The sequence below is a fragment of the Hyperolius riggenbachi genome, chromosome 6, assembly GCF_040937935.1.
Source record: "Hyperolius riggenbachi isolate aHypRig1 chromosome 6, aHypRig1.pri, whole genome shotgun sequence".
Lineage (NCBI taxonomy): Eukaryota > Metazoa > Chordata > Amphibia > Anura > Hyperoliidae > Hyperolius > Hyperolius riggenbachi.
Genome location: NC_090651.1, coordinates 71,168,935 through 71,194,558, shown reverse-complemented (window position 1 = coordinate 71,194,558; position 25,624 = coordinate 71,168,935). Strand labels below are relative to the sequence as shown.

Sequence of the window (25,624 nt, the reverse complement as noted above, 5' to 3'; positions counted from 1 at the left end):
GGTGGGCGATCTGATGGTGTGGGGGTGATCAGATGTCTGCAAGAGGCAGGTTAGGGTTCTGATCGGATGGGTGGCAGTGAAAGGTGGTGACGGGTTGATTGATGGGTGATTGACAGGGAAAAATGGATGTATAAAGTACACGGGGAGGGGGGGGGGGGTCTGGGGTGGATCTGAGGGTAGGGGGGGGTGATCAGGAGCCCCCAGAGGGCAGTTAGGGACCTAATCTATAAAATAGCGCTGACAAATATTGACAGGGAGTGATTGATGGGTAATTAGGGGGTGATTAGAGGGAAGAACAGATGTAAACAATGCACTTTGGTGGTGATATGACGGTGGGTCTGCGGGCGATCTGAGGGTGTGGACGGGTGTTTGGGTGCCCGCAGAGGGCAGTTTAGAGTCTGATCTGATGGGTGGCAGTGACAGGTGGTGACAGGGGGTGATTTATGGGTGATTGACAGGTGACCATTGGGTGATTATAGGGGAGGATAGATGTATACAGTACACGGGGAGGGGGGGGGGTCTGGGGAGGATCTAAGGGTTGGGGGGTGATCAGGAGCCCCCAGGGGGCAGATTAGGACCTAATTAAAAAAATAGTGTTGACAGATAGTGACAGGAAGTGATTGATAGGTGATTAGGGGGGTGATTGGGTGCAAACAGGGGTCTGGGGGGTGTTCAGGGGGGGGGGTCTGAGGGGTGCTGTGGGCAATCAATGGGCAGGGGGGGGGGGCAGATCAGTGTGTTTGGGTGCAGACATGGAGGGCTGCAGCCTGCCCTGGTGGTCCCTTCGATCACTGGGACCACCAGGGCAGGAGGCAGCCTGCATAATACACTTTGTATACATTACAAAGTGTATTATACACTTTGCATGCGGCGATCGAGCGATTAACATCCCGCCGGCGCTTACGAACGGCCGGCGGGATGATGTCGGATGTGGGCGGAGCCTGTTGCCAGGGGCAGCAAGCGTCACCAGTGATGCGGTCGCTGCCCCGACACGCCCAAAGGAGCCGCCGCCGAATGGCGTATTGTGGTCCTTTCGGCGTCCACTTTGCCGCCGGCTGTGGGCGGTCGGCAAGTGGTTAAGAAAGGTGCCAACTCCCCGCCTCTGTAAGCTTCCTCCAATTGAAAGCTAAGCAGTGACCCAGAAGTACTTCCTGGGTCACGGCTTAGCTTCCGATAGGAGAAAGCGGACAGAGGCAGGAAGCCATGCAATAGAGGAGGCGGGGCAGGCAATGCTGGGGAGGCAGAGGAGCACAGAGATTGACAAATGCCAGGCACAGCAGAGCCCCGACTGGCAGCGCGCCAGAAGAACACAGAGCCATGTCGTGCAGAGAACATGCCTCTGTGTCCTATTATGTTTAGTAAAAACCCACCTCGGGTTCTCTTTTTTTAAAAAAAAAAGTGAATTATCTGGCTATCTTGCTGTAGTTTTGCCTCTTTATTTTCGATTTGATCATTTCAGTTACTGAAAGTAATCTAACTACCGTCAAACTAAATTACGCACACAAAGGTGGCAATTAAGTGAAAAGAGATTGTGATTGAAATATTTAATTTCAATATTTTCCCTTTGACAAATTATAAAAAAATACAGTACATTAATCTGAAGTCTAGTTACAAAAATGTTAAAATTTTAGTCAAATTGATAAAATAATTAGTCTAGAAAATGATTATTTTACTGCCACATTTGCAGGCACCATAATGCTGTCTCTGGTGTTCTGGCTCAACTTAGCAACTACTGAAGTCAAAGGTTCAGCTGTCACCTTTCATGCAAAGAAAATAAAGATGGCAGCTTCCATCTATTCAGTTATAATAAAAGGTGCATTTCAATCTGGAATAACGCACAAAAAACATGTCTTCTAACGCCTTATTGCCTACACAGTTATCCTGCTTGCTTTTGGTCCAAAGTGATGTCATCTGTGAGAAAACAACAATTCCTCCCCACCCTGGTAACAGACAGCTGGTCCTGGAAGCATTGTATAGTATTGTAATAATCAGCTAAGTCTCTAAAGAACTCAGAACGCTAAAGAACAGCTTTCTATTAGTGTAGCTTCTATACCAAAATCAAGCCTCATTTCTTGCACTCAAGAGATCGAAGAGCAACGTCCTGTGGCTGCAGAGCTCAGTGTGGAACAGCTCAGTGACTGAGAAGGTTTTCAAGAGGAAATGAAAGTAAACCTATTAACCCTTTCAGGCACTTAAGAGTTTGTTATTAAGAATTTATAAGGCTAGGTGCACACAGAGCAGAAACACTAGCATTGCGGAAAACGCTGCAGTTTTGCTGCTAATGGAAGTCTATGGGCCGCAGGAAAAACGCATATAAAAAAAAAAAAGCATATGCGTTTTATATGCGTGCGTTTGCGAAAACGCTGGTTTTGTTGCATAATATGCAAAAATGCATCAAAAACGCACATAATGAAAGTCAATGGGAACGCAATGGTATGAGTTTTTCATGCGTTTTCATATGCATTTTTTCCCCCAAAAAATTGTTTTGTGATGTATTTCCGCTTCCAGTTGTCTTCCTAGTGATTTGCATCAATGGAAATATAAAAATGCACGAAAAACTCATACAAAACGCAAATGCATTAAAACACACGCAAAACGCATCTGCGTTTAAAAACCGCACACGCACCAAAAACGCAGCAAAAACGTACAAAAAACCGCACACAACATAAAATGAAAACCTGACATAAAACGCAACCTTTCATGTTATGTTAAGAGCAGAAGGAACATTTTGACTGTAATTCTGCTTTCAGTAAGCATACTGCATCGTCAGAGAGGCAACAAACATTGGTTTTCGTACTGAGATATTTTTTAGTAGATAGCTTGAGCAATTGTAAGAGTTATGTCTACTGCAGGTTTCTGGTCACCTACCACACTGAAACACAGCCTTAACATCCAATTCAGTGGACAGGAATAGGCACGGCTTCCGCTTCAGGGCCTGTGAACAGCAAAAGACAGGGCAATAAGCACACCTCTCCAACAATCTGAGGCCTTGTCCTCCTGTAGCTTACCTGTCCAGAGTGCAGTATGGCTGTGATCTCTATTGCCAGAGGTAGAAGAATGCTCTGTCCACATCCACTGTACCTCAGAGCAATCAGCAACCAGCGGAATCATACAAGAGTCATGCTACTTTCTATAAGCTATAGGGGACTTTGCAGGTACCAGTCCCATCAGTTGAGGTTCTGCAGACATATTATCTAACACCTTACAAAGGCAAAGAGTGTACTTCTAGGTTTACTCAGGAAATTAATATTTATCTTCAGGAGTCGGCTATATCTGGACACATATCTCACTGGCAGGCTGTACAGACTAAACATAAACCATGATCAAACAAAATGCCTGGTTTTCAAATATGTCTCCTAATATTTCCAGTAGGGATGTCATATGTGGATTTTTTTTTTTTATATAAATGGTCTACAATTGGGTGGTAAAATGTTGCCCACCTTGCCTGTGTCATACTGAAACTCCTCAAAGGTTAGTAAATTAGAAGTTGCCTGATTCTAGTCTCATTCAGGCACCTGCAGTGCACTTGTTAACTGCAATTACACAACCACTAATTAGAAAGCTTACAGCAACCCTGACAACAAGCTGATTTGACACAGGCAAGAGTGACCAATCCTAGCAACTTAATAGCAGCCATTTTTTAATTAATCCAATTCAGGTTTGCTGAATTGCTTATTGGATCTCCAGCGGAGGCACTGGAGATGCTTAGAGATTCCTGGATAGAGTTGATCAGGCCCTACAGCTTATAGAGCAAGTGTATGTTCTCTGTCTTCTCTTCAATACAGAAGATTGCCTTCTTCTAACCAGACAGGAGATCAACATCCAGAGTTCCCTGTAAAGAAACATTTCTTCCCTTCCATAATAGTTCTGCTAGACCAAGCTTGCAAGGCCTATTATACTGAAGTGCTAATCTGTCAGGACCACTAACCCACGCAAAAACATAAGTTTGCTACATACGGGCTCTGCAGTGAGATTAAGTTACCTGTCTGACCTTTCTTCTCTATGGCAGGAGCTATAGTCTTGGTGCACACCCTCCTACAGGTTGGTCATATGCCCCGTAGATAAACACAAATAAAACAAATAGTTGGTGAGACAAAAGGTGGCCATTAGAGATGGTAAATAAGATGTTAATTTTAAGATGATGCAAATTTTATGTACAGTATGAAAAATTATGCAGCTTGGCACAATTAAAATCAACAGCTACTCCATTGGATTCATTGTTTACCCAGCTGTATCAAATCTACACAAAGCTCAAAATTATGAACATCTCATTAGTCGTCTCTAGTGGCCATACACATCTCACCAACTGATTTGATAATATGATGGAAACAGTTACAAAACTTAATGTAAAGTTTTTCTTAACATTGCACAAACTGTTAATAGTTTGTCTCCTCGATTGAAACAAGTGGAAACAGAAACGTCCTTTGGTCGGTGATCACGGGTGCAAATGATCCTTTTCTGAAAATCCTTAAATCAATTGCTTGAAAGCTAGCATAGTGTATGTCCACTTTAAAGTTAGGTTTGGGGCAACAGAGTGATAAAGTATTTTTGAGTCCCTCTATTTTCAAGGAATATAAGGATAAGTTATTTGGGTTACTGGTAAGAGAGGCTGAGTTACAAGGGGGAAATGAAGCTTTATGTGGAGCCAAACAGAGTGTGGGAGATCTTCCTCTAGACCCAACTCAACACATCCATCATGATATGATCATGTCCGCTTCAGTTGTAAAAGCCATCAAAATGCTAGTAAGTCACCGTAAAACTTCAGCTCCATTATTTTTAATACTTCCAGTTCCATGGGAGATACTCAAAGGATAATATAGACAGAGGATTGGCATGATATGATTAATTTTATGACCAATCACAAGAAACCATTTAAAAAAATGTGGACCACCACTCAAAATTGATGAAACAGTGAAGTTTTACCAATGTGGAACCTTTTACCATGTTATTTACTGTATATTTTCTTCAATTCCTGGCAATATGGAAAATCTCCTTTAAGTTGGCTAAAGTACAGCCTGAGCTCAGTACATTTTTCCACCTGTCTATAATAATTCAGAAAGTCTTTACTTTGTTGTCCCATGTACAATAGAATCACTTTATAGTAAACTTCAAGGGACCTGGCCAAGTAGTATACTATAGCAGAGGTTTACTATAGGAGTATTTGTTTGACGTATATTCATACAAACCTATGATCAGGACCTGGGGACTGAGATTACTATAGTCAAAAGGTTTACTATAAAGAGATTCTATTGTACAAAAGACAGGAACCCTTGTTTAACAATTAAAGTGACAAACTGTAAAATACCTTTTTTTCGGGGAGAGGGGATCACCAGAGGGCACCATTCTAATTCTGGACCCATGTATGGGTCAAAACTGGGGCAGCGAATTAGTAATCCTTGTTCTGGGCATCTCATCCCCTCCCTGGGCAGACTCCCTCCTCTTTCATACCAGCTGTCTGTGAACATACCTTGGTAAATTGCCCTTCTCTGTCTTTGTGGTGTATATACCGTAAGTCAGAGTCCAGGGGATAAAAAAACACCTACAGTGTTCGCAAAAGTATTCGGCCCCCTTGAAGTTTTCCACATTTTGTCATATTACTGCCACAAACATGAATCAATTTCATTGGAATTCCAAGTGAAAAACCAATACAAAGTGGTGTACATGTAAGAAGTGGAACGAAAATCATACAGGATTCCAAACATTTTTTACAAATAAATAACTGCAAAGTGGGGTGTGCGTAATTATTCAGCCCCCTTTGGTCTGAGTGTAGTCAGTTGCCCATAGACATTGCCTGATGAATGCTAATGACTAGAGTGCACCTGTGTGTAATCTAATATCAGTACAATTACAGCTGCTCTGTGACGGCATCAGGTTGTCTAAGAGAATCTTGGGAGAAACAACCCCATGAAGTCCAAAGAACACACCAGATAGGTCAGGGATAAAGTTATTGAGAATTGTAAAGCTGGCTTAGGCTATAAAAAGATTTCCAAAGCCTTGAACATCCCACGGAGCACTGTTCAAGCGATCATTCAGTAATGGAAGGAGTATGGCACAACTGTAAACCTACCAAGACAAGGCTGTCCACCTAAACTCACAGGCCGAACAAGGAGAGCGCTGATCAGAAATGCAGTCAAGAGGCCCATGGTGACTCTGGACGAGCTGCAGAGATCTACAGCTCAGGTGGGGGAATCTGTCAATAGGACAACTATTAGTCGTGCACTGCACAAACTTGGCCTTTATGGAAGAGTGGCAAGAAGAAAGCCATTGTTAACAGAAAAGCATAAGAAGTTCAGTTTGCATTTTGCCACACGCCATGTGGGGGACAAAGCAAACATGTAGAAGAAGGTGCTCTGGTCAGATGAGACCAAAATGGAACTTTTTGGCCAAAATCTAAAACACTATGGCCTCAATTCACTAAGCTTATCTCCTGTCTTTAATAACTCTTCTAGAGTTGTTACTATGGTGATAAGGCATGTAGTATTCAGGAAACATTTTACCTCAGGCAAGCCTAAAGTTAACTCTTCTATCTTTAAATTAACTCTCCAATCCTTAAAATAACTCCAGAGTTAAAGACAGGCTGTTAATTAACTGCGTGTGAAAATAACTACAGAGGAGGTAAATTAACTACAGAGGAGGTAAATTAACTACAGAGGAGGGAAATTAACTACAGAGGAGGTAAATTAACTACAGGAGAGGTAACTTAAGAAATGAAGAGGTAAGATAACTCTCACGTGTGGAGGTACGTTTTCTCTTGCCTTATTATCTCCAACATGATCTTAGTGAATTGAGGCCATTGTGTGGTGGAAAGCTAACAATGCATATCACTCTAAACACACCATCCCCATGGTCAAATATGGTGGTGGCAGCAGCATGCTCGGGGGGGGGGGGGGGGGGGGGGTGCATCTCTTCAGCAGGGACAGGGAAGCTGGTCAGAGTTGATGGGAAGATGGATGGAGCCAAATACAGGGCAATTCAGGGATAGGAGAAGCAACAAACTGGCACTAAATGCGACAGGGATGGATCAAAAAGCACATTGGGCTTACCTGCAGCGTTCTCCAAGACAGTTCATAAATTCCAAGCCAAAAGGAGAAAGAGATGGGCACAGCTGCTTAAAATACCCTTTATTGTGGCTGGGTGGACACAATGGTTACAGCATTGGGGGAAAGGAGATGTCTGACAGCTGTTTCGCAGGGATTAACCCTGCTTCATCAGAGACAGTTTGATCATAAAACAGACAAAGTAGCCATCACGCTTACCACCTCGTTGTAGCCAGCTTGGAACGCACGCCGTGCGGCTCGTCACGCCCACCCACCTCCTACTTCAGTCACGTGGAAGGCTCTAGCCTATCAGCGAGCCGTAGGTCCCCCCGCCTTACAATCCAATCGTGGCATAGAACGTCACTGGAGGGCGGTATGTAGTGAGCTATTGCGCTGTGTTGGGTACCATAGCAAACACGTACGCCTGCAAGCTATAATGACAAGGTGTACTGCCGCTCTCTTACTGCATATTGATCACACTTCCCTCCTACCTTTACTAGATCACTGCAGGTCTCCCAGCTTAGGTGATCATAGAATCATCTTCTATGATCACCTAGTCTGGGAGACCTGCAGTGATCTAGTAAAGGTAGGAGGGAAGTGTGATCGATATGCAGTAGGAGAGCGGCAGTACACCTTGTCATAGCTTGCAGGCGTACGTGTTTGCTATGGTACCCAACACAGCGCAATAGCTCACTACATACCGCCTTCCAGTGACGTTCTATGCCACGACTGGATTGTAAGGCGGGGAGACGTGCGTTTTGCTGATAGGCTAGAGCCTTCTACGTGACTGAAGTAGGAGGTGGGAGGGCGTGACGAGCCGCGCTGCGTGCGTTCCAAGCTGGCTACGACGAGGTGGTAAGTGTGATGGCTACTTTATTTAAAGCGTGTCTGTTTTATGATCAAACTGTCTCTGATGATGCAGGGTTAATCTCTGCAAAACAGCTGTCAGACATCTCCTTTCCCTCTATTGCTATAATCATTGTGTCCACCCAGCCACAATAAAGGGTATTTTACGCAGCTGTGCCAATCTCTCTCTCCTTTTGGCTTCAAATACAGGGCAATCTTGGAAGAAAACCTCTTGGAGTCTGCTAAAGACGTGAGACTGGGGCGGAGGTTCACCTTCCAGCAAGACCCTAAACGTAAAGCCAGGGCAACAATGGAAAGGTTTAAAACAAAACATATCCATGTGTTAGAATGGCCTAGTCAAAGTCCAGATCTAAATCCAATTGAGAATCTGTGGCAAGATCTGAAAACTGCTGTTCACAAACGCTGTCCATCTAATCTGACAGAGATGGAGATGTTTTGCAAAGAAGAATGGGCAAGGATTTCAGTCTCTAGATGTGTAAAGCTAGTAGAGACATACCCTAAAAGACTGGCAGCTCTAATTGCAGCATAAGGTGGTTCTACAAAGTATTGACTCAGGGGGCTGAATAATTACGCACACCCAACTTTGCAGTTATTTGTTTATTTTTTAAATGTTTGGAATCGTATGATTTTTGTTCCACTTCTCTCGTGTACACCACTTTGTAATGGTCTTTCACATGGACTTCTAATAAAATTGATTCATGTTTGTGGCAGTAATATGACCAATTGTGGAAAACCAAGGGGGCCGAATACTTTTGCAAACCACTGTAACTCCTCTAATATTGTTTCCCTGTGTAGATACTGTTAGCCATTGATACCTGTATACAGAATGTGTCTACTCATAACATCATATGATCCCTCCCATGGCCCTCTTTCATCACTAGATTGTTATGCAAAGCGCTCTGGAAGTCCAATTCCCGCTGCAAAACAGTAAAAGATTTTTGTCCAATCTGCTCTATAGAAGCTTCACTAAACACTTGTCAGCATGTCACTCAGTTTGCCAAAAAGTGTAATGATATTAATAAACAGAGAACACAGCTGTTAAAAAATTCCCTGTAAGTTAGTGGGGAATCAGACTCTTATCAATGTCCATTAGTGACAGAGTCTCTTTAAAGAGAACATGTCTAGTGGTCTATGGAGAGAGATTAAAATCTGAATTATAAATTGTGCACTCCCATTCATCCGCTGTCACTAGACTGGTACTCACTAATCCTTTACTCAGTATCACATGACTACAGATGGTGATAGCTGGGAAATGGGGCAAACTGCCAACTCACATGGGAATAATGGATAGGGATACCAATACTGCTATCTAAGCCGGGTATTATCAGTGGCGACATAATTCCTACATTACTCTTCTTTTTTCTTCCCTTATGGATCTCTCCTTTTACTAGACAATATCTTTGGTTAGTACCACAGATGCAGAAAGGCTACAGTTGATTCACATGGTTTACATGGAGGTACACAACTATTGATTATACCTGCCTGAATCTGTATTATACACGTTATCAGCTGCAAATAGATGTACAAAATGCAATTAAGAAACAACAGGACATTTTCATGTATGCAAAGCAACACGCGTGGCTTCCACCTTCTCATACAGCAATTGGAAGGTGAAGCCATTCTCATGCCTTCCAGCTGCCTTATTGTACCTGTCGCTGTAAAAAAAATGTATTGGTTAAACCCTAGTTTGAAAGCATGAGCCTGCGCACAGAGGTGGCCAATAAGCCGCGCCCCTAATGGACTCCCAAAAAGTCAAACCCCACTCTACAGACACAGACTCATCAGCTTTGTGAATTCACTTTCTGTTAGGACATCTCAAAGAAAGATCTGGTGCAAAACTTGATGGAGGAAAAGCTACGGAAACTGAAACAAATCATAGCAAGAAACGGGAAGAGAACAGAAAGATAAAATTGAATCAAATAAGAAAGAAAAAGAATCAAAGGAGGAAGAGAGAGAGAAAGAAAAGTGAATGAAACTCAAAACACACCTGTGCCAGGAGTTGCATAAATGAATCAACAATATCAGGATGGTCCCTGGGTCCTAAAAATATAATAAAGATGTAACTTAAGAGAAAATTATACAAACAGCAACTTAATATCATATAAGTCATGTGATACAGAAAGAATTCACAGGGGGAGGCAGGGGAAGGGGTCGGAAGAGGAGGGAAGGAAGGAGGGAATGGGGGGAGAAAGTGAGGAAAAAAGACATGAACAACTCGAAACTGGTCAAAGAAACAAAATCATGAGACTTGAAGAACCCAAAAACAGAACGAACAAATCAAAAAGAAAGATGCTTTTGACCCTGACCATCCCGCACACTCAGACATCAGAGATGGAATGCGGAAGGAGGACAACAGAGCCGCTTTTCACAGTGCTTGTACCACATGGGAGAGCTCAGATTAAACCTCACACTACTGAGGTGGTGGCTGCTTAATGGTGTCTTACCATTTGCCCTTTCTGGATAGTAAATCCTTGACTATCAGGTGGAACATGTACTCTGAGTTTAGGCAAACTTTAAATGATAAGGATAGGTTAGGTACGTTGGCGAGGATAGGCTAATGGAATGTTCCTAACAAGTGGTCTTCAATGAAATTAAAATATTAAATGAGGTCAGTGCCTAAGTGCAGGGCTCACCATGCCAAGAAGAAAGTGGAAAACCACAAAGTTCTTCAAACAGCAGTAAGTATCAAACCAATTTTACAGTCAGAGCAACTCCAATCTCTCACCTGCACTCTTCATTTAAAGCAGGCCTAAACTTTGAGACTGACAGAGTACAGAGGACCTATGTAACAAGGGATGAATAACCTCGCAGTCTATGTTGTCCTCAACAACCAGTCACGCTCTCCCATTCTACTCTATTTACGTCATTTGAGAGAGTGAAAGGAAGTAGCAACAGAGACTGTGAGGCATTACTTCCTGGGACACATTGAAAATGAGACCCCATGTGAAAAGCTGAAGCCCACTGCCAGTTTTCCTGCCTTACCTGTCAATGCCAAGCACTGGGCACCTTTAGAGAGGCCTCTATAGACACAGAGGAAGGGAATCTTGGTAGTATGGCTCACAGCCATCATTGAGATTTTTGATAACGTTTTTAATACAGCATTTCCCAAAGCATCGAACTTATTCCACTGCCATATCTCTTCCTGCATGAGGAAGACAGACCAAGCACAAGCCGTGCCTTTTACTACTTCATTTGAAGAGTTCAGTAATCCATCAGAAGGGCTCTTTCTGGAACCAGTTCCCCAGGCCTGGGGCCTTCAGAGCCCTTTCCGGGAACGTGTATATCAGCTTTCCTCATTACAGTTGGTTTTTACCTCCATGTCTAGAGTCTATAGATAAAATAGCTGAGCTGTTTTGTAAGTTATTTTACACAGATTTACCTAAACATTACAAAAGAGAAGTTTCCATATTTGGGATCAAAACTATGCAACATGGTGTTTCCACATAGACTACAGTGGTTTGCTGTCAACATTAGGAGAGAAAATGGTCCCTACTAACAACATTTTCCACGTGCTAAAGGGCCAATATGACCTTCAGAGAGACTACCCTGATATGGGGCATACAAAAACATTTCCAGGATATGTGGGCGCAGGGTGAAGCCGAAAAACGGCTCAACCTGCTCCTCCCCAAGTCCGGGTGGCATTAATTACTATTCCCCCTCCAGGCCGCCATGGACTGTTGCTGGCGGCCGAATTACGTTGTTTTTAAAGTAATTTGGGCTCCATCTTTTGGCAGTGCCCAAATTACCCTCTGAGGGCCGCTATAGCAGTAATTCACATTATGGCCTACGGCGGTGCATGGTTCGCCCACATTTCCAGTGCCATTTTGAACTTTTACAGATACAGGTTCTACTGGAAAGTACTAAAGTGCAGCAGACTGCTGCTGGTAGAAATAATAAAAATGGTGACGCACCTAAGAGCCAGGACAACAGCTAGTTCAGCTGAAAAATACCAGTCTGTGGTCCATATATCCTGCTTACAATAGTGTTACAGGACTGCCAAATCTGGGAAGCGCTGCATTAGAAAAATATCTGATTGACTGGAATAAGTGACACTGTTCCTCCATCAAATTTCTGATTGACTGGAATAAGTGACACTGTTCCTCCATCAAATGTCTGATTGACTGGAATAAGTGACACTGTTCCTCCATCAAATATCTGATTGACTGGAATAAGTGACACTATTCCTCCATGCAATATCTGATTGGCTGGAATAAGTGACACCGTTCCTCCATGAAATATCTGATTGGCTGTAGTAAGTGACACCGTTCCTCCATGTTTACACCGCACTCTCACCAGTGTAAGCTCGGCTCATACGGTGGTCACAGAAAAGCTGAATATGGACACAGCAAGCAGGGAGAAAGCAGAACAGTCACAGAGAAAAGCAGCGTTATACACTTAGAAATAATGAACCCAAAGGAAACAGAAACCGAGGCTGGAAACAGAAGTATAAAATGGCACTCTGTGGGGTGCAGGGCACGGAAGCTCTGTTTCTGGGGAACAAACCCCAGGACATTACTGGCCAATAAGAAGCATCTCTAACATTCTCCAACACACACCACCACACATTGAAGGCCCCTAATAAACACTTCTAAAGTCTATGACGTACACCTCTATATGGTTGGCAGGTCAAGAGTTCTTGCATTTACCTGTATCCTGTATAAAAAGATACCTTCCAACTCATATAGTTTCTTGTTGCACATGACACAGCTTCTGTAAAAACCTCACTTGCCAGTTAAGAAAAAGCTGCCATTTTGTTCACAGATCCTTATTTACAGGTTTGCATGCACTTACAGTTATATTTACTCCAGAATATGAGTTAATAAGGAGTCCAGACAGATGTCAGAATTACTGACTTTGGTTGGTAAGCTGCGCCAAGTGGTAGCTGAACCAGGGTATCGATCATCCTTGGTGACAGATCAGCCCATATATAACCCAACCGGAGACTTTCTGCACACGCAGAATGAGGAATCCCTCCCATCTGCTTCCGATCGAGAAAGGGACAGATTTTGAGATCAGTCCTGCCCAAATCGATCCAGTCTTGATTAGAAGCAGGTGGGACATGCTGGAAATTATTGAACGATCAGTCTATCTGATGCAAAAATTGCATCGTGTGTATCCAGCATGACATACACATCTCGATAAGGACAATGAAGAATGATACAAAAAGGACCAGCTTTCTAAGCTTTTTGATTTTAGCATTTGAACGCAGGGAACAGTAAAATTGAACCAGTGACATATGATCATCTTAGGGAGTGTGGCTACAACAACTGAAATCTGATTGGCTGCTAGGAACAGTTAAGACAACAATACACTATTAATGTGTCCATACATCAGGCGACTTGGCGGCCGATCGACCATCTGATTCGATTATTATAATTGGATGAAAATCGGTGCACCAAGTGCTTGCCCGATAGATAATGCGACCAATTTCGGGCCAAAATTGGTTGCATTAGTCGATCACACATGCTACAAGATGCAGGGCCGACTTCCTCAACCCTGAGCGCGGCAGTAACAGCGTGCAATATCGGGATGAGTGACGAGACCCCCGATGCTGTCCCTTCTAATGTGACCCACCGGTGCCCAGCGCACTATACATACCTGTCTGTGGCTGCCGCTTGTCCTCCGCTGGCTCTGGGCGCACTCCTTGCCCCTTACACGTGCACCATGTGGTTGCCGGAGTAATGGCAACTAGGTAACCACGTGGGACGCGCAGGGAGCCCAGGTCATATATATATAGCAGGGGACACACACACACACACACACACACACACACACACACACACACACACACACACGGGGGGAGGGGGGGTAACACAAGGTCGATTCCAGATACATTTCAGCATGAAATTGATAGTGAATTGGCCTGCGGTGTCTAGCCAGCTGACAGATCTCTTTCTAATCAGATTCGATTAGAGAGAGATTTGTCTCTTGGTCGAATCTGCCCATCATCGCTAGATGTATGGCTACCTTTAGACATTTTCAACAGATTAGACTCGAAACTAAAAGCAGTAACTGTCCATTATGTAAACATCTGATGTAATATTGCATAGCGGTATCGGTCACAGATCGATTGTTAACCTTATTTATGGCCACATCTGAGCATTATGGCTGGCCTTTACCTTCCATTCATGGACAAGCCTGTAAGGGTTTCATAAACTGGATCTCTTGAACACAGTGAATCACCCACTCATTAAAACCTCTTAGAAAACCTGTTAGTCAATCCCTTCCTGCCACTGAATAAAGAATGCATTTATCACTCTTGACAAACACAGCTATAGAAGGCTGATTAATGTGAATCTGTTTTTAGCTCCTTTGAGACACTAGAAGACTCTGACGCAAATACTGCGTTTTACACAGCAGGCACAGAACTGTGACATTCAGGCTACACGGTCTGTATTCATTATTCACTGTTGTAAGTATATCTACTAACTACTCCAAGGCGAAAGAGCCATGTCTTATTCATTAATAGCTTGGCACGTGGATGCTGACGTCACATTAAAAAGGACAAACAATACTGCAGTTCCGGCAGCTCACATCTGAATCAATAGAAAAGTTAGGATACAATCACTACTAATGTGGCATTGACATTGCTAAATGCATGTTGGTTCATAATTTCAGGAAGGCAATTGTATATAGAGATATTCTGGGATTTCTCTGCTGGCTGTATGTATCTATTTAAAGGGGCACTATGGCGAAAAATTGAAAATATGTGCAAACACAGACAAATAAGAAGTACGTTTTTTCCAGATTAAAATAAGCTATAAATTACTTTTCTTCTATGTTGCTGTCACAGTAGGCAGTAGAAATCTGACAGAAGTGACAGGTTTTGGACTAGCCCTTCTCTTCATAGGGGATTCTCAGCAAGGCTTTTATTCTTTATAAAGATTTTCCTGAAAAAGGATTTAAACAATGATGATGGCCAGCCTCCCTGCTCCTTACACAGTTTTTTGGCAGTTGGACAGAGCAACTGCCATTCACTAAGTGCTTTTGAAAAAAATATATCCCTGAGAATCACCTATAAAGAGATGGACTAGTCCAAAACCTGTCACTTCTGTCAGATTTCTACTGCCTACTGTAAGTGAAAGCAACATAGGAGAAAAGTAATTTATGGCTCATTTTACTTTGGAAAAAACGTACTTCTTATTTGTTTATATTTGCGCATATTTGAAATTTTACATTTTTTTTTGCTTTAGTGCCCCTTTAAGTATGTAAGACAAGCCAAACACTCATTTGGTAAATGTCTATAGAGATAAAAAGTAATTGTAAGGTAAACCATCGAATGCGTCCAATCTAGCTATACACCAGCGCTTCCGAAAGTCCCACTTGAAGGACAACTGTAGTGAGAAGAATATCAAAGCAGCCATATTTAATTCCCTTTTTGAACAATACCAGTTGCCTGGCAGCCCTGCTGGTCTATTTGGCTGTAGTAGTGTCTTAATAACACCAAAAACAAGCATGCAGCCAACAATCCTATCAGAAACATCAGATTTGCACATGCTTGTTCAGGGTCTATGGCTAAAACTATTAAGCCTCATCTACACGGTACAATTTTCCATCAGATAGAGTCTATAAACTCTATTTCAAAATTGATCTGAAACAATTTGGACGTCTACACACGATGCCATTTCTTATTAGATTTATCGTCTATCTGATAGACGATAAATCTAATAAGAAATTGCATCGTGTGTAGACGTCCAAATTGTTTCAGATCAATTTTGAAATAGATTTTGTTTTGATAAGTAGCCAAAATCTATTGCAAAAACTTAAACCTCATCTTCACAGTACAATTTTCCATCAGATAGACGGATCTATTAGATAGATCTAATAAGAAATTGCATCGCGTGAAGACGTCCAAATTGTTTCAGATCAATTTTGCTTTGATAAGTACCCAAAATCTATTTACGCAATCCGATTGGACCGGTTGGAAATCATCTAACAGATACGATCTGACGGAAAATTGTACCGTGTAGATGAGGCTTAACACAATCCGATTGGACCGGTTGGAAATTATCTAATAGATTTATATAATAGATCTGATCTGACGGAAAATTGTATTGTGTAGATGAGGCTTTAGAGGCAGAGGATCAGCAGGACAGCCAGGCCAAGCCAAGCTCGGGTACAAAATCAGATACATACCTTAAGATTGGGCAGCCTCAGAATCGTATTGAGGCTTCCCTCGCTACTCCGTTGTCCCCCGTCGCTGAGCTCCTCTTCCTGGATCGTGGATGCGCAGTAAGCCGGAGCCGCAGGCTCGCGTGGCCATGATAGAGGAAGAGGAGCTGCACAGCCCCGATGTGGAGGGGGGGCTGCGCTCAGCAACAGGGTGCTTCCGACCACCGAGGGAAGCCTCAATAGGATCCTGAGGCTTCCCTCTCTTCAGGGAAAGTATCTGATTTTAAAAGGAAATAAATGTCAGCCTCCATATCCCTATCGCTTCAGTTGTCCTTTATGCTCTGTATGCTGTATATATGTATGGGGGCTATCACTTGCAGGAATCGAGTCGTGACCCCTCAGGCGGCAGTTCGGTGGAGTGCTGTAGAAAGGCACTAGTAGCCTAGCAATGTGTCTGTTCATGTGAATGGAGGAGGAGGGCTGACACACAACGCATAACGGAGCGGCTTCTGGCAGGTGGGATGAGCAGGAGAACGATGGAGATCTGACATAGCTAAATATTCAGTATGCCAGATCTTTAAGTAACATCGGTTACCCCTGTACACAAGCCTGATTCTCAGCCAAAGCAGTCCCTTAAGGACCACCTCGGGCGAGTTTAATGCAGGGTATGTACAGAGCGTAAGCAATGGGGTATTAAAGAATGATTTACACAGCTCCGCCAACTATCCGAGAGACAGGAATGTGCTGGAATGAATCTCCTGGAAATACCATCCGTTTTACATAAGAAATACTGTACTTTGCAGCCTCAGCAGCCTGACAGGGTTGTGCTGAGATAGAGTAACAGTAAAGCAGAATTAAATATTAAGCAGTGAGCAGAGTCTGCATACGTAATGGACAAAGACTGCTGCCCTCATTTACATAGAATCACCATTAAAACATTTTTATTTTATTTTTACTTTTTGTACAGCTGAAGTGAAAGTAATATGGAGGTTGCCACATTTATTTCCTTTCAGGCAATACCAGTCTGTCATGCTGATCCTCTGCCTCTAATACTTTTAGCCATAGACCCTGAACAAGCATGTAGCAGATCAGGCGTTTCTGACAGTGTCAGATCTGACAAGATTAGCTGCATGCTTGTTTCTGATATTTTTCAGACACTATTGCAGCCAAAAAGATCAGCAGGGCTGCCAGGCAACAAGTATTGTTTAAAAGGAAATAAATATGGCAGCCTCCATATCCCTCTCTGTTCAGTTGTCCTTTAAGCTGATATCTGAAATTTATTAAAACACAGTTTAACTTTCACTGAAATCCACAGTAATAATAAAAAAAATGATTTCAGTTTATCACCATCCCACTTACCAAACTACCTAACTTAAAAGGAAGATCTAGATATATATTAGAGAATATTCCTACTCTGGAAACAGTTCCATTAGCAGGTGCATAGCGTTAACATCAAATCTGCATCAACTTTTATTATTATTAGCAGCTCACTGACCTATTAGCATATTCATTTCTAGCATCGTTTATTAGGATATGGTTTAGTAAATGGCAATACAGCGAGTCAGCATCATGGTACGTACATAATAATGCCATGTCTTATCAAGAAATCCCTCTAAACTTCAAACTCCAGCAGCCTCATCAGATGCTGGCAAACCTACAGCCATGCAAGTACTCAGTCTTGGCAGATGGCTGAAGCAGAGAGGAAGTGGCCGGAGCACAGAGAGTACCTGTCCTGAGAGAACTAACCTTGCTGAAACAGAGACAGAGTCAGCGATGTGACCAGCAGGAAAAGTGCTTTGATTGGAGGGAAATGCGCAGGCTCATGGGCGAAGATGTGAACCATCTGCCAGAGAAAACAAAAAATAAAAACATACAAAGGATTTAGTTTACCTGTAAGATTAAGTGTACCTAAGGCGATATGTAACAAGATGAGATAAACATGTTTATCTCAAACAGTATGAAACATTAACCTTTTGGGGACCACGGACGTTGAATCAACGTCCAGCAGGTGGTGCTACGGTTCTGACCGGACGTTGATTCAACGTCCGCGCTAACAAACCGTCCCAACGCTATCGTGCGCACTGGAGATGGGAGATTAAGCTGTCATATGACATCTAGCATCTCCCCCAAGTGATCAGCAGCCATTGCGTATGGCTGCTGATCACGTGATCACTACGATCGCCGTTGGATCGTAGTGATCACTTTGACAGCTGCGGCGGTAGGGGGGAAAAGAAGAGGATCCACTCACCTCTGTGCCGTTCCAGCGACGGCGTCCACCTCTGCTCTGGCTGGCATCTCTGCTCCGTCTGACGTCAGCGCCGGGTCCCGGCTTGATGACGTCATCAAGCCGCGACCCGGACCTGAGCGTCATTTGGAGTGGAGATGCCGGCTGGAGAAGAGGTGGCTACTGCGGCTCATCGCTGGAGCCTGGAAGGTGAGTGATGGCTGCCAGCTACAGGGGGGACACCTGCCTCCATGGGGGACACCATGATCAGCCAGCCACAGACGGGATACGGCCGTCCGACCCCCCCCCCCCCCCCAAACTTACCCCTCCCATGCAAATTGCCCTGGTCCTTAAGGGGGGTTAATAAGCAATTGCAACCTTAAAAGTTTTCCTGGCAGAATAAAACTTCTGAGGACAGGGAGAGATAAAATATATGAACTATTGACCTTTTTCTAACTCCGGGGCATTTAATAGGCTGTCACTGATTAGAGATAGTAAAAAATAAAACATACTTTGTAAAATATTTAACCATTTAAGCCTATCTGGACGGATATATACATCCAGTATATTTGGGGAGAGTGCAACACCAGATTGTTACTAAATGAGGCACATGTGGTATCATTTTAACCGTGACAAGTTGTAGAATACATTTTGGTGTGTCTTAAAGCTTGGACACATGTCACATAAAATGGGTAGGGACAAACTCAATCCAACATGGTAACATTTTAACCATGATAAGTTGTAGAATGGAGTTTATGAAGTTTTAGGGTTGAGGCCCATGTCTTGTGTATTATTTTTAGTCACAAACTGAATCCAAACCAATTAAATGTTTGCATATTCTGTACCAAATAAAAGATTGGTCGAATGAAAACAAAGTGAGAGAATGTAAGAGAAAAAACATGTATTGTTACCTTAGGAACTTGGATTTTTAAATATGTATACCATAAGGGTATATTACTGTTATTTTTGAAAATAAGGTCTCGTACTCATTGATGGTGTACAATGAGAAATCAAAAAGCACAAAACAGAAATAAGACACCTTATTTCCAGAAACAACATTGTCACCATACATTGTGCTAGGAACATGATCAAAATGTTATAATTACCAGGATGGATAAGCAAATACATAGCACTGTTCATTGTAAAGCTCATTGTAAAGCTCTGTTCATTGTAAAGCTATAATGGATGTAAATGGAGAAATAGTGTGTTTTTTCTATTTTTTACCTTAATTTCCCTATAAAATGCATAGAAAATAAGGTATTTATTAAACAAAATTTTCCCACACACAAAGCCTAGTTTGTCCTGAAAAAAACAATATACCGTATATACTCGCATATAAGCCGACCCCAACTTTTACCCCCAAAAAACATTAAAAAATGATTGACCCGCATATAAGCCGAGGGTAAGAAATACTATACTGGTGCAGATGGAAATGATAAACCAAGACTCAGAAAAATGCAAAAAGAGTGCTTCACTGTACTGAATTTGTTGCAGGCTTTGGTAAAAGATGATGGAAGAGGGTGCATTTATGGACTTCAGGATAGTCATTCGTGCCTTCCCCTCCTGATGCAACCCCCACTACAATACAGTATATGGTAAAAGACAAAGCTATGCTTTGAAGGCTGCATGACCCCCAGGTAGTGACCTCCGAGTGCAGCACCCATCACAATGTAAAAGAAAAAAACTTTCTGCTGCCTGCTGCATGACCCCCCTCCCCCACTCATGTGCTCAGTGCTGCAGGTACAATCAGGTGGCCGTGTTACCCCCCAGCGTGCCCCCAAACAAGAATGTTTGGCATTAAACAAATGGAGACCGAGAGCCCAATATACTGTAGTAGGTTTTGGAAAATGAGGTAATAATGAGAAGTAAGTATTATACTTACAAACCTGGGTTGCCCTTTATATAAGAATGTTTGGCAGCTTTGAAGTTCCCACTACGTTTCCCCCCTCCCGGAGTGTCTCCACAGACTTATGCAAAGTGGTGTGGTTTATTTGTACAATCAGGTGGCCGTGTTACCCCCCAGCGTGCCACCAGACAATAATGTCTGGCAGCTTTGAAGTGTCCAGTTTGTGTCTCTCTGTCCCTCCTAGACTTTCCGTAGGCATAGCAAAGTGCAGCCTCTTACCTCCGGGCCGTCACCGCCAAGACTCCTCGGTAACTGAAGTCCATAGCAGTCTCGTTGCTATGACGCTCTCTCTAGCAGTGCATTGTGTGACGTGGGCCGGGGATCATAGAGACGAGACTGTTATGGATTTCCGTTACGGAGGAGTCTCTGCGGCGTCCCGGAGGCAAGAGGTGCACCACTTTGCATAAGTTTGTGGAGACACTCGGGGGAGAGTGACGCAGTGGGCACTTCAAAGCAATCTTGTCTGGTGGCGCACTGAAGGGGAACACGGCCACCTGATTATACCTCCAGCACACAGTAAGCACATGACGGGGCAGTTACGCAGCCATCAGTGAACTGCTTTTTATTTTACATTGCGGTGGGAGTTGTACTCGGGGGGAACCCACTACACACATGACTCCCATATAAGACGACACCCCCCCCCCCCCACACACACACACACACTTTTGGGACACTTTTTTGTCCCAAAAATTTGGCTTATATGCGAGCATATACGGTATAGATCATTTAGCTGTGATAAGAAATAAAAGTTATTGGTGAATGAATGGGAGCAGTGCTGATATGTGAAAATTGCTCTCGTCCTGAAGTGGTTAAATATAAAAGAAAGCCCTGGGATACTTAGTCATTTTTAGGAGTAGGAGGATAAATTGTTTATCTCATCAATTTTCACATTGGGTTCACTTTAAACAGCAATTTCCCTTTTATTTCCTAATGAATCCCTCCAGCTCCCCATAACTAACCTAACGTGGTAGCTCACACTCCCCAATACTTAAGGCCCTCAACGGATTTCACTGCACTGTACAAAGATATCAGTCTGTCAGCAGAAGCCAGCTTACAAAAATTAGATTGATATCTCAAAAGTAAGCTAGCTGCTGACACAAGAATAACAGTGACCTCTGGTGGCCATAAAGTGGATTACATTTGAATAAAATACATTCAGTGTCAGCTGCAGGCCATTTTTTCCTGGTATCCAGGCGTTCCTACCAAAACACACTTAGTCTTGCTAAGAGCTTTAATGTTTCAAATCAGATATGCGCTTCAGGAAGTAAAAACAAATTCAGTGGTTTGCGTTTCTCAATGTCACTGTGCAAACATATATATACTGTATATTAAGGAGAAACGCGCACAAATGTCTCAAACCGGATAAGATCAGAAAGGTCTCACAATTCCAAGCACTGGGGGAATTTCCAGGAGATCCTGTCAGACAATGTCCTAAAAATCTTTATCCTTGGACCAACACTTCCACATATAAAGAAGAAGAAAGACAAATATAGCGTAATCCTGCGAGTACGCAGACTCCTTATCAAAAATGAAAAGGCCGTCACCAGGATCCCTTAATGTGCCAAATGCTAGAAAGACACCTCTAAAACAGTAGCAGTGCCAGGACACCCCCCCCCAAAGTGCCCGCACTCACCGCACTGGCCTCCTAGATCTCCGGAGGTAGGATTGAAGGTATATGGGGGTTTTATTCAGAGATGTCTCAAGACCTTGGTTACAGCCTGCCCATCCAACTAAAACTTAAAAACAGCGGATATAGCGTAATATTGCCAATTTATTAAAAAAGGGTTAAAAACGGATTCACTCACAAGCCTCGCAGGGTAACAAGCGTGTATCAAAAACAGTTAGGGTCCCCGGGAACCGCTCAGCTGCTTTAGCGTCAGATCCAAGCTCGCTCCGTCTCCCCGCTGGCACTGCTTCCTGGTCCAGTCACGTGCATCAAAGCTCCGCCCTATGCATTTCGTCAATACGTTGACTCATCAGGGGCTGTTGATGCACGGGTGACTGGCTGAGTTATACTGACTAAACTCCTCCCCTCCTATGCGTATTGCAAAGCTCTATTAAAAAAGATTAAAAAGAGATTAAAAAAAAAAGAGATAAAAAAGGGAATTTTGCATTGCGGAAACCCGTAGGATCCTCAGTTCAAACCTCTGAGCGTCCCCTCACATAATAATGACCTAATCTAATACAAATACAACAACTCCTATTCTACATCGATCCCCACCCCCATACACATTTCAATGCCATTGCTTACAACCTCTCTACTTCCTGCCTTGAAACCAAGCTCATAGCAAATAGATCTACCCATACATATATCAGATATCCTGAAACCCACCATTATCCATTATTAATGAAGCAGTTTATATCCAGGTCTATGTTAAGACCTTTGGGTGCTGCGGATTCTAAATCGTGAATCCATCTAGTTTCCTTCTTGGATACCTCCCTCACTTTATTGCATCCTCTCCATGATGGTATCAACTTCTCCACTCCGCAGAAGAACATTTTAGTTGGATCAGATCCATGTTTTTCCTTAAAATGCAAGGATACACTATGTAACATAAATCCCTTTTTGATATTATTTATATGTTCTCCAATGCGCTCTTTAAGCGATCTGGTGGTGCGGCCCACATATTGTAAGCCGCACTCACACCAGATCACATACACGATATAAGTGGAGGAACAATTAATATGGTTACGTATTTTAAAAGTTTTACCATTTACTGCAGACACAATCTCCTTTGATTTGACCGGCTTTGCCTCCCTACAGCACTTACAGGACCTGCAGGGAAAAAACCCATCAGACTGCCACCCGGTTAAACCTGGTGGTCTAGGGGGTGCAACACAGCTGGGGGCCAGGGCATTCTTTAGGTTCTGAGCCTTCCTATACACAAAGGATGGTCTCGGGGGTATAGCTCCCCCCAAAACATGGTCTCCCTGCAGTATACCCCAGTGCTTATGAAAAACTCTTTCCACCTGTTTGAATTGTGCAGAGAAGTTGGAACAGAAAGCAAAAGAGTCAAAAACATCTTGGGTTCTATCCTTTGAGGAATGTATAAGGGGTGTTCTATCTAAATTGGCCACCTCCTGTTGAATTCCCTCTAACCATATCATATTGTAACCCTTTTCTCCAAACCTCTGTTTGATAACCTCAGACTGACGGGTATAGTCTTCAATTTTAGAGCAATTCCTCCTAATGCGTATGAATTGTCCCTTGGGGACTCCCTTCAGCCAATTGGGGTGATGACAACTTGTGGTCTCTATATAGCCATTCCGGTCAGTTGGCTTAAAGTAACTTTTAGTCCCAAAATTAGTCCCTTCCCTCTCTATCACCAAGTCCAGGAAGTTGATACTTACCTGACTGCTCTCTGCGGTCACCTGGATGTTAGACCTCAGTCTCAGTATGTGGACCATTTTCTTCAGCCTTTGATCTCTGGACTACCTAGGGTCCTTAAGGACACCAAACATGTGTTGCAGGTCCTGGATGGACTGGAGATTGAGGGGAATGTCATTCTCGCAACGGCTGATGTAAGCTCCTTATATACGAACATCCCCCATGAAGGGGGGGTTGAAGCTGCAAGACACTTTCTCTCTTGTGGATCAGAACTCCCTACAGCACAAATTAATTTTTTAATGGAATTATTAGATTTTGCCCTGGCCAGGAATTATTTCTGGCACAAGGGGGAATTCTTTAGACAGGTGTACGGATGTGCAATGGGGGCGGCCTTTGCTCCGTCCCTAGCAAATCTGTACATGGCCCTGTGGGAGGAGGAGGCCATTGTCTTGGGGGGTGATAGAATATTGCTCTGGAAAAGGTACATTGATGACCTCCTCATCCTCTGGAAGGGGGATGAGGAGGGATTCAATAGATTTATAAGGGATATTAATGGACTGAGGTCTAACATCCAGGTGACCGCAGAGAGCAGTAAGGTAAGTATCAACTTCCTGGACTTGGTGATAGAGAGGGAAGGGACTAATTTTGGGACTAAAAGTTACTTTAAGCCAACTGACCGGAATGGCTATATAGAGACCACAAGTTGTCATCACCCCAATTGGCTGAAGGGAGTCCCCAAGGGACAATTCATACGCATTAGGAGGAATTGCTCTAAAATTGAAGACTATACCCGTCAGTCTGAGGTTATCAAACAGAGGTTTGGAGAAAAGGGTTACAATATGATATGGTTAGAGGGAATTCAACAGGAGGTGGCCAATTTAGATAGAACACCCCTTATACATTCCTCAAAGGATAGAACCCAAGATGTTTTTGACCCTTTTGCTTTCTGTTCCAACTTCTCTGCACAATTCAAACAGGTGGAAAGAGTTTTTCATAAGCACTGGGGTATACTGCAGGGAGACCATGTTTTGGGGGGAGCTATACCCCCGAGACCATCCTTTGTGTATAGGAAGGCTCAGAACCTAAAGAATGCCCTGGCCCCCAGCTGTGTTGCACCCCCTAGACCACCAGGTTTAACCGGGTGGCAGTCTGATGGGTTTTTTCCCTGCAGGTCCTGTAAGTGCTGTAGGGAGGCAAAGCCGGTCAAATCAAAGGAGATTGTGTCTGCAGTAAATGGTAAAACTTTTAAAATACGTAACCATATTAATTGTTCCTCCACTTATATCGTGTATGTGATCTGGTGTGAGTGCGGCTTACAATATGTGGGCCGCACCACCAGATCGCTTAAAGAGCGCATTGGAGAACATATAAATAATATCAAAAAGGGATTTATGTTACATAGTGTATCCTTGCATTTTAAGGAAAAACATGGATCTGATCCAACTAAAATGTTCTTCTGCGGAGTGGAGAAGTTGATACCATCATGGAGAGGATGCAATAAAGTGAGGGAGGTATCCAAGAAGGAAACTAGATGGATTCACGATTTAGAATCCGCAGCACCCAAAGGTCTTAACATAGACCTGGATATAAACTGCTTCATTAATAATGGATAATGGTGGGTTTCAGGATATCTGATATATGTATGAGTAGATCTATTTGCTATGAGCTTGGTTTCAAGGCAGGAAGTAGAGAGGTTGTAAGCAATGGCATTGAAATGTGTATGGGGGTGGGGATCGATGTAGAATAGGAGTTGTTGTATTTGTATTAGATTAGGTCATTATTATGTGAGGGGACGCTCAGAGGTTGGAACTGAGGATCCTACGGGTTTCCGCAATGCAAAATTCCCTTTTTTATCTCTTTTTTTTTTATCTCTTTTTAATCTTTTTTAATAGAGCTTTGCAATACGCATAGGAGGGGAGGAGTTTAGTCAGTATAACTCAGCCAGTCACCCGTGCATCAACAGCCCCTGATGAGTCAACGTATTGACGAAATGCATAGGGCGGAGCTTTGATGCACGTGACTGGACCAGGAAGCAGTGCCGGCGGGGAGACAGAGCGAGCTTGGATCTGACGCTAAAGCAGCTGAGCGGTTCCCGGGGACCCTAACTGTTTTTGATACACGCTTGTTACCCTGCGAGGCTTGTGAGTGAA

The 25,624-nt window shown here is 43.2% G+C and overlaps 1 protein-coding gene across 1 annotated transcript in view; it reads right to left on the bottom strand.

Moving 5' to 3' along the window:
* Nucleotides 1–25,624, bottom strand: part of IPO13 (importin 13) — a 113,938-nt gene that overhangs the window by 10,651 nt on the left and 77,663 nt on the right. The window contains exons 15-17 of the mRNA XM_068239488.1: nucleotides 17,763–17,859; nucleotides 9,892–9,944; nucleotides 2,869–2,935 (exon numbers count right to left, since the gene is read on the bottom strand). Coding sequence (XP_068095589.1) covers nucleotides 2,869–2,935; nucleotides 9,892–9,944; nucleotides 17,763–17,859 — 217 coding nt within the window. The remainder of the gene's footprint in view (nucleotides 1–2,868; nucleotides 2,936–9,891; nucleotides 9,945–17,762; nucleotides 17,860–25,624) is intronic.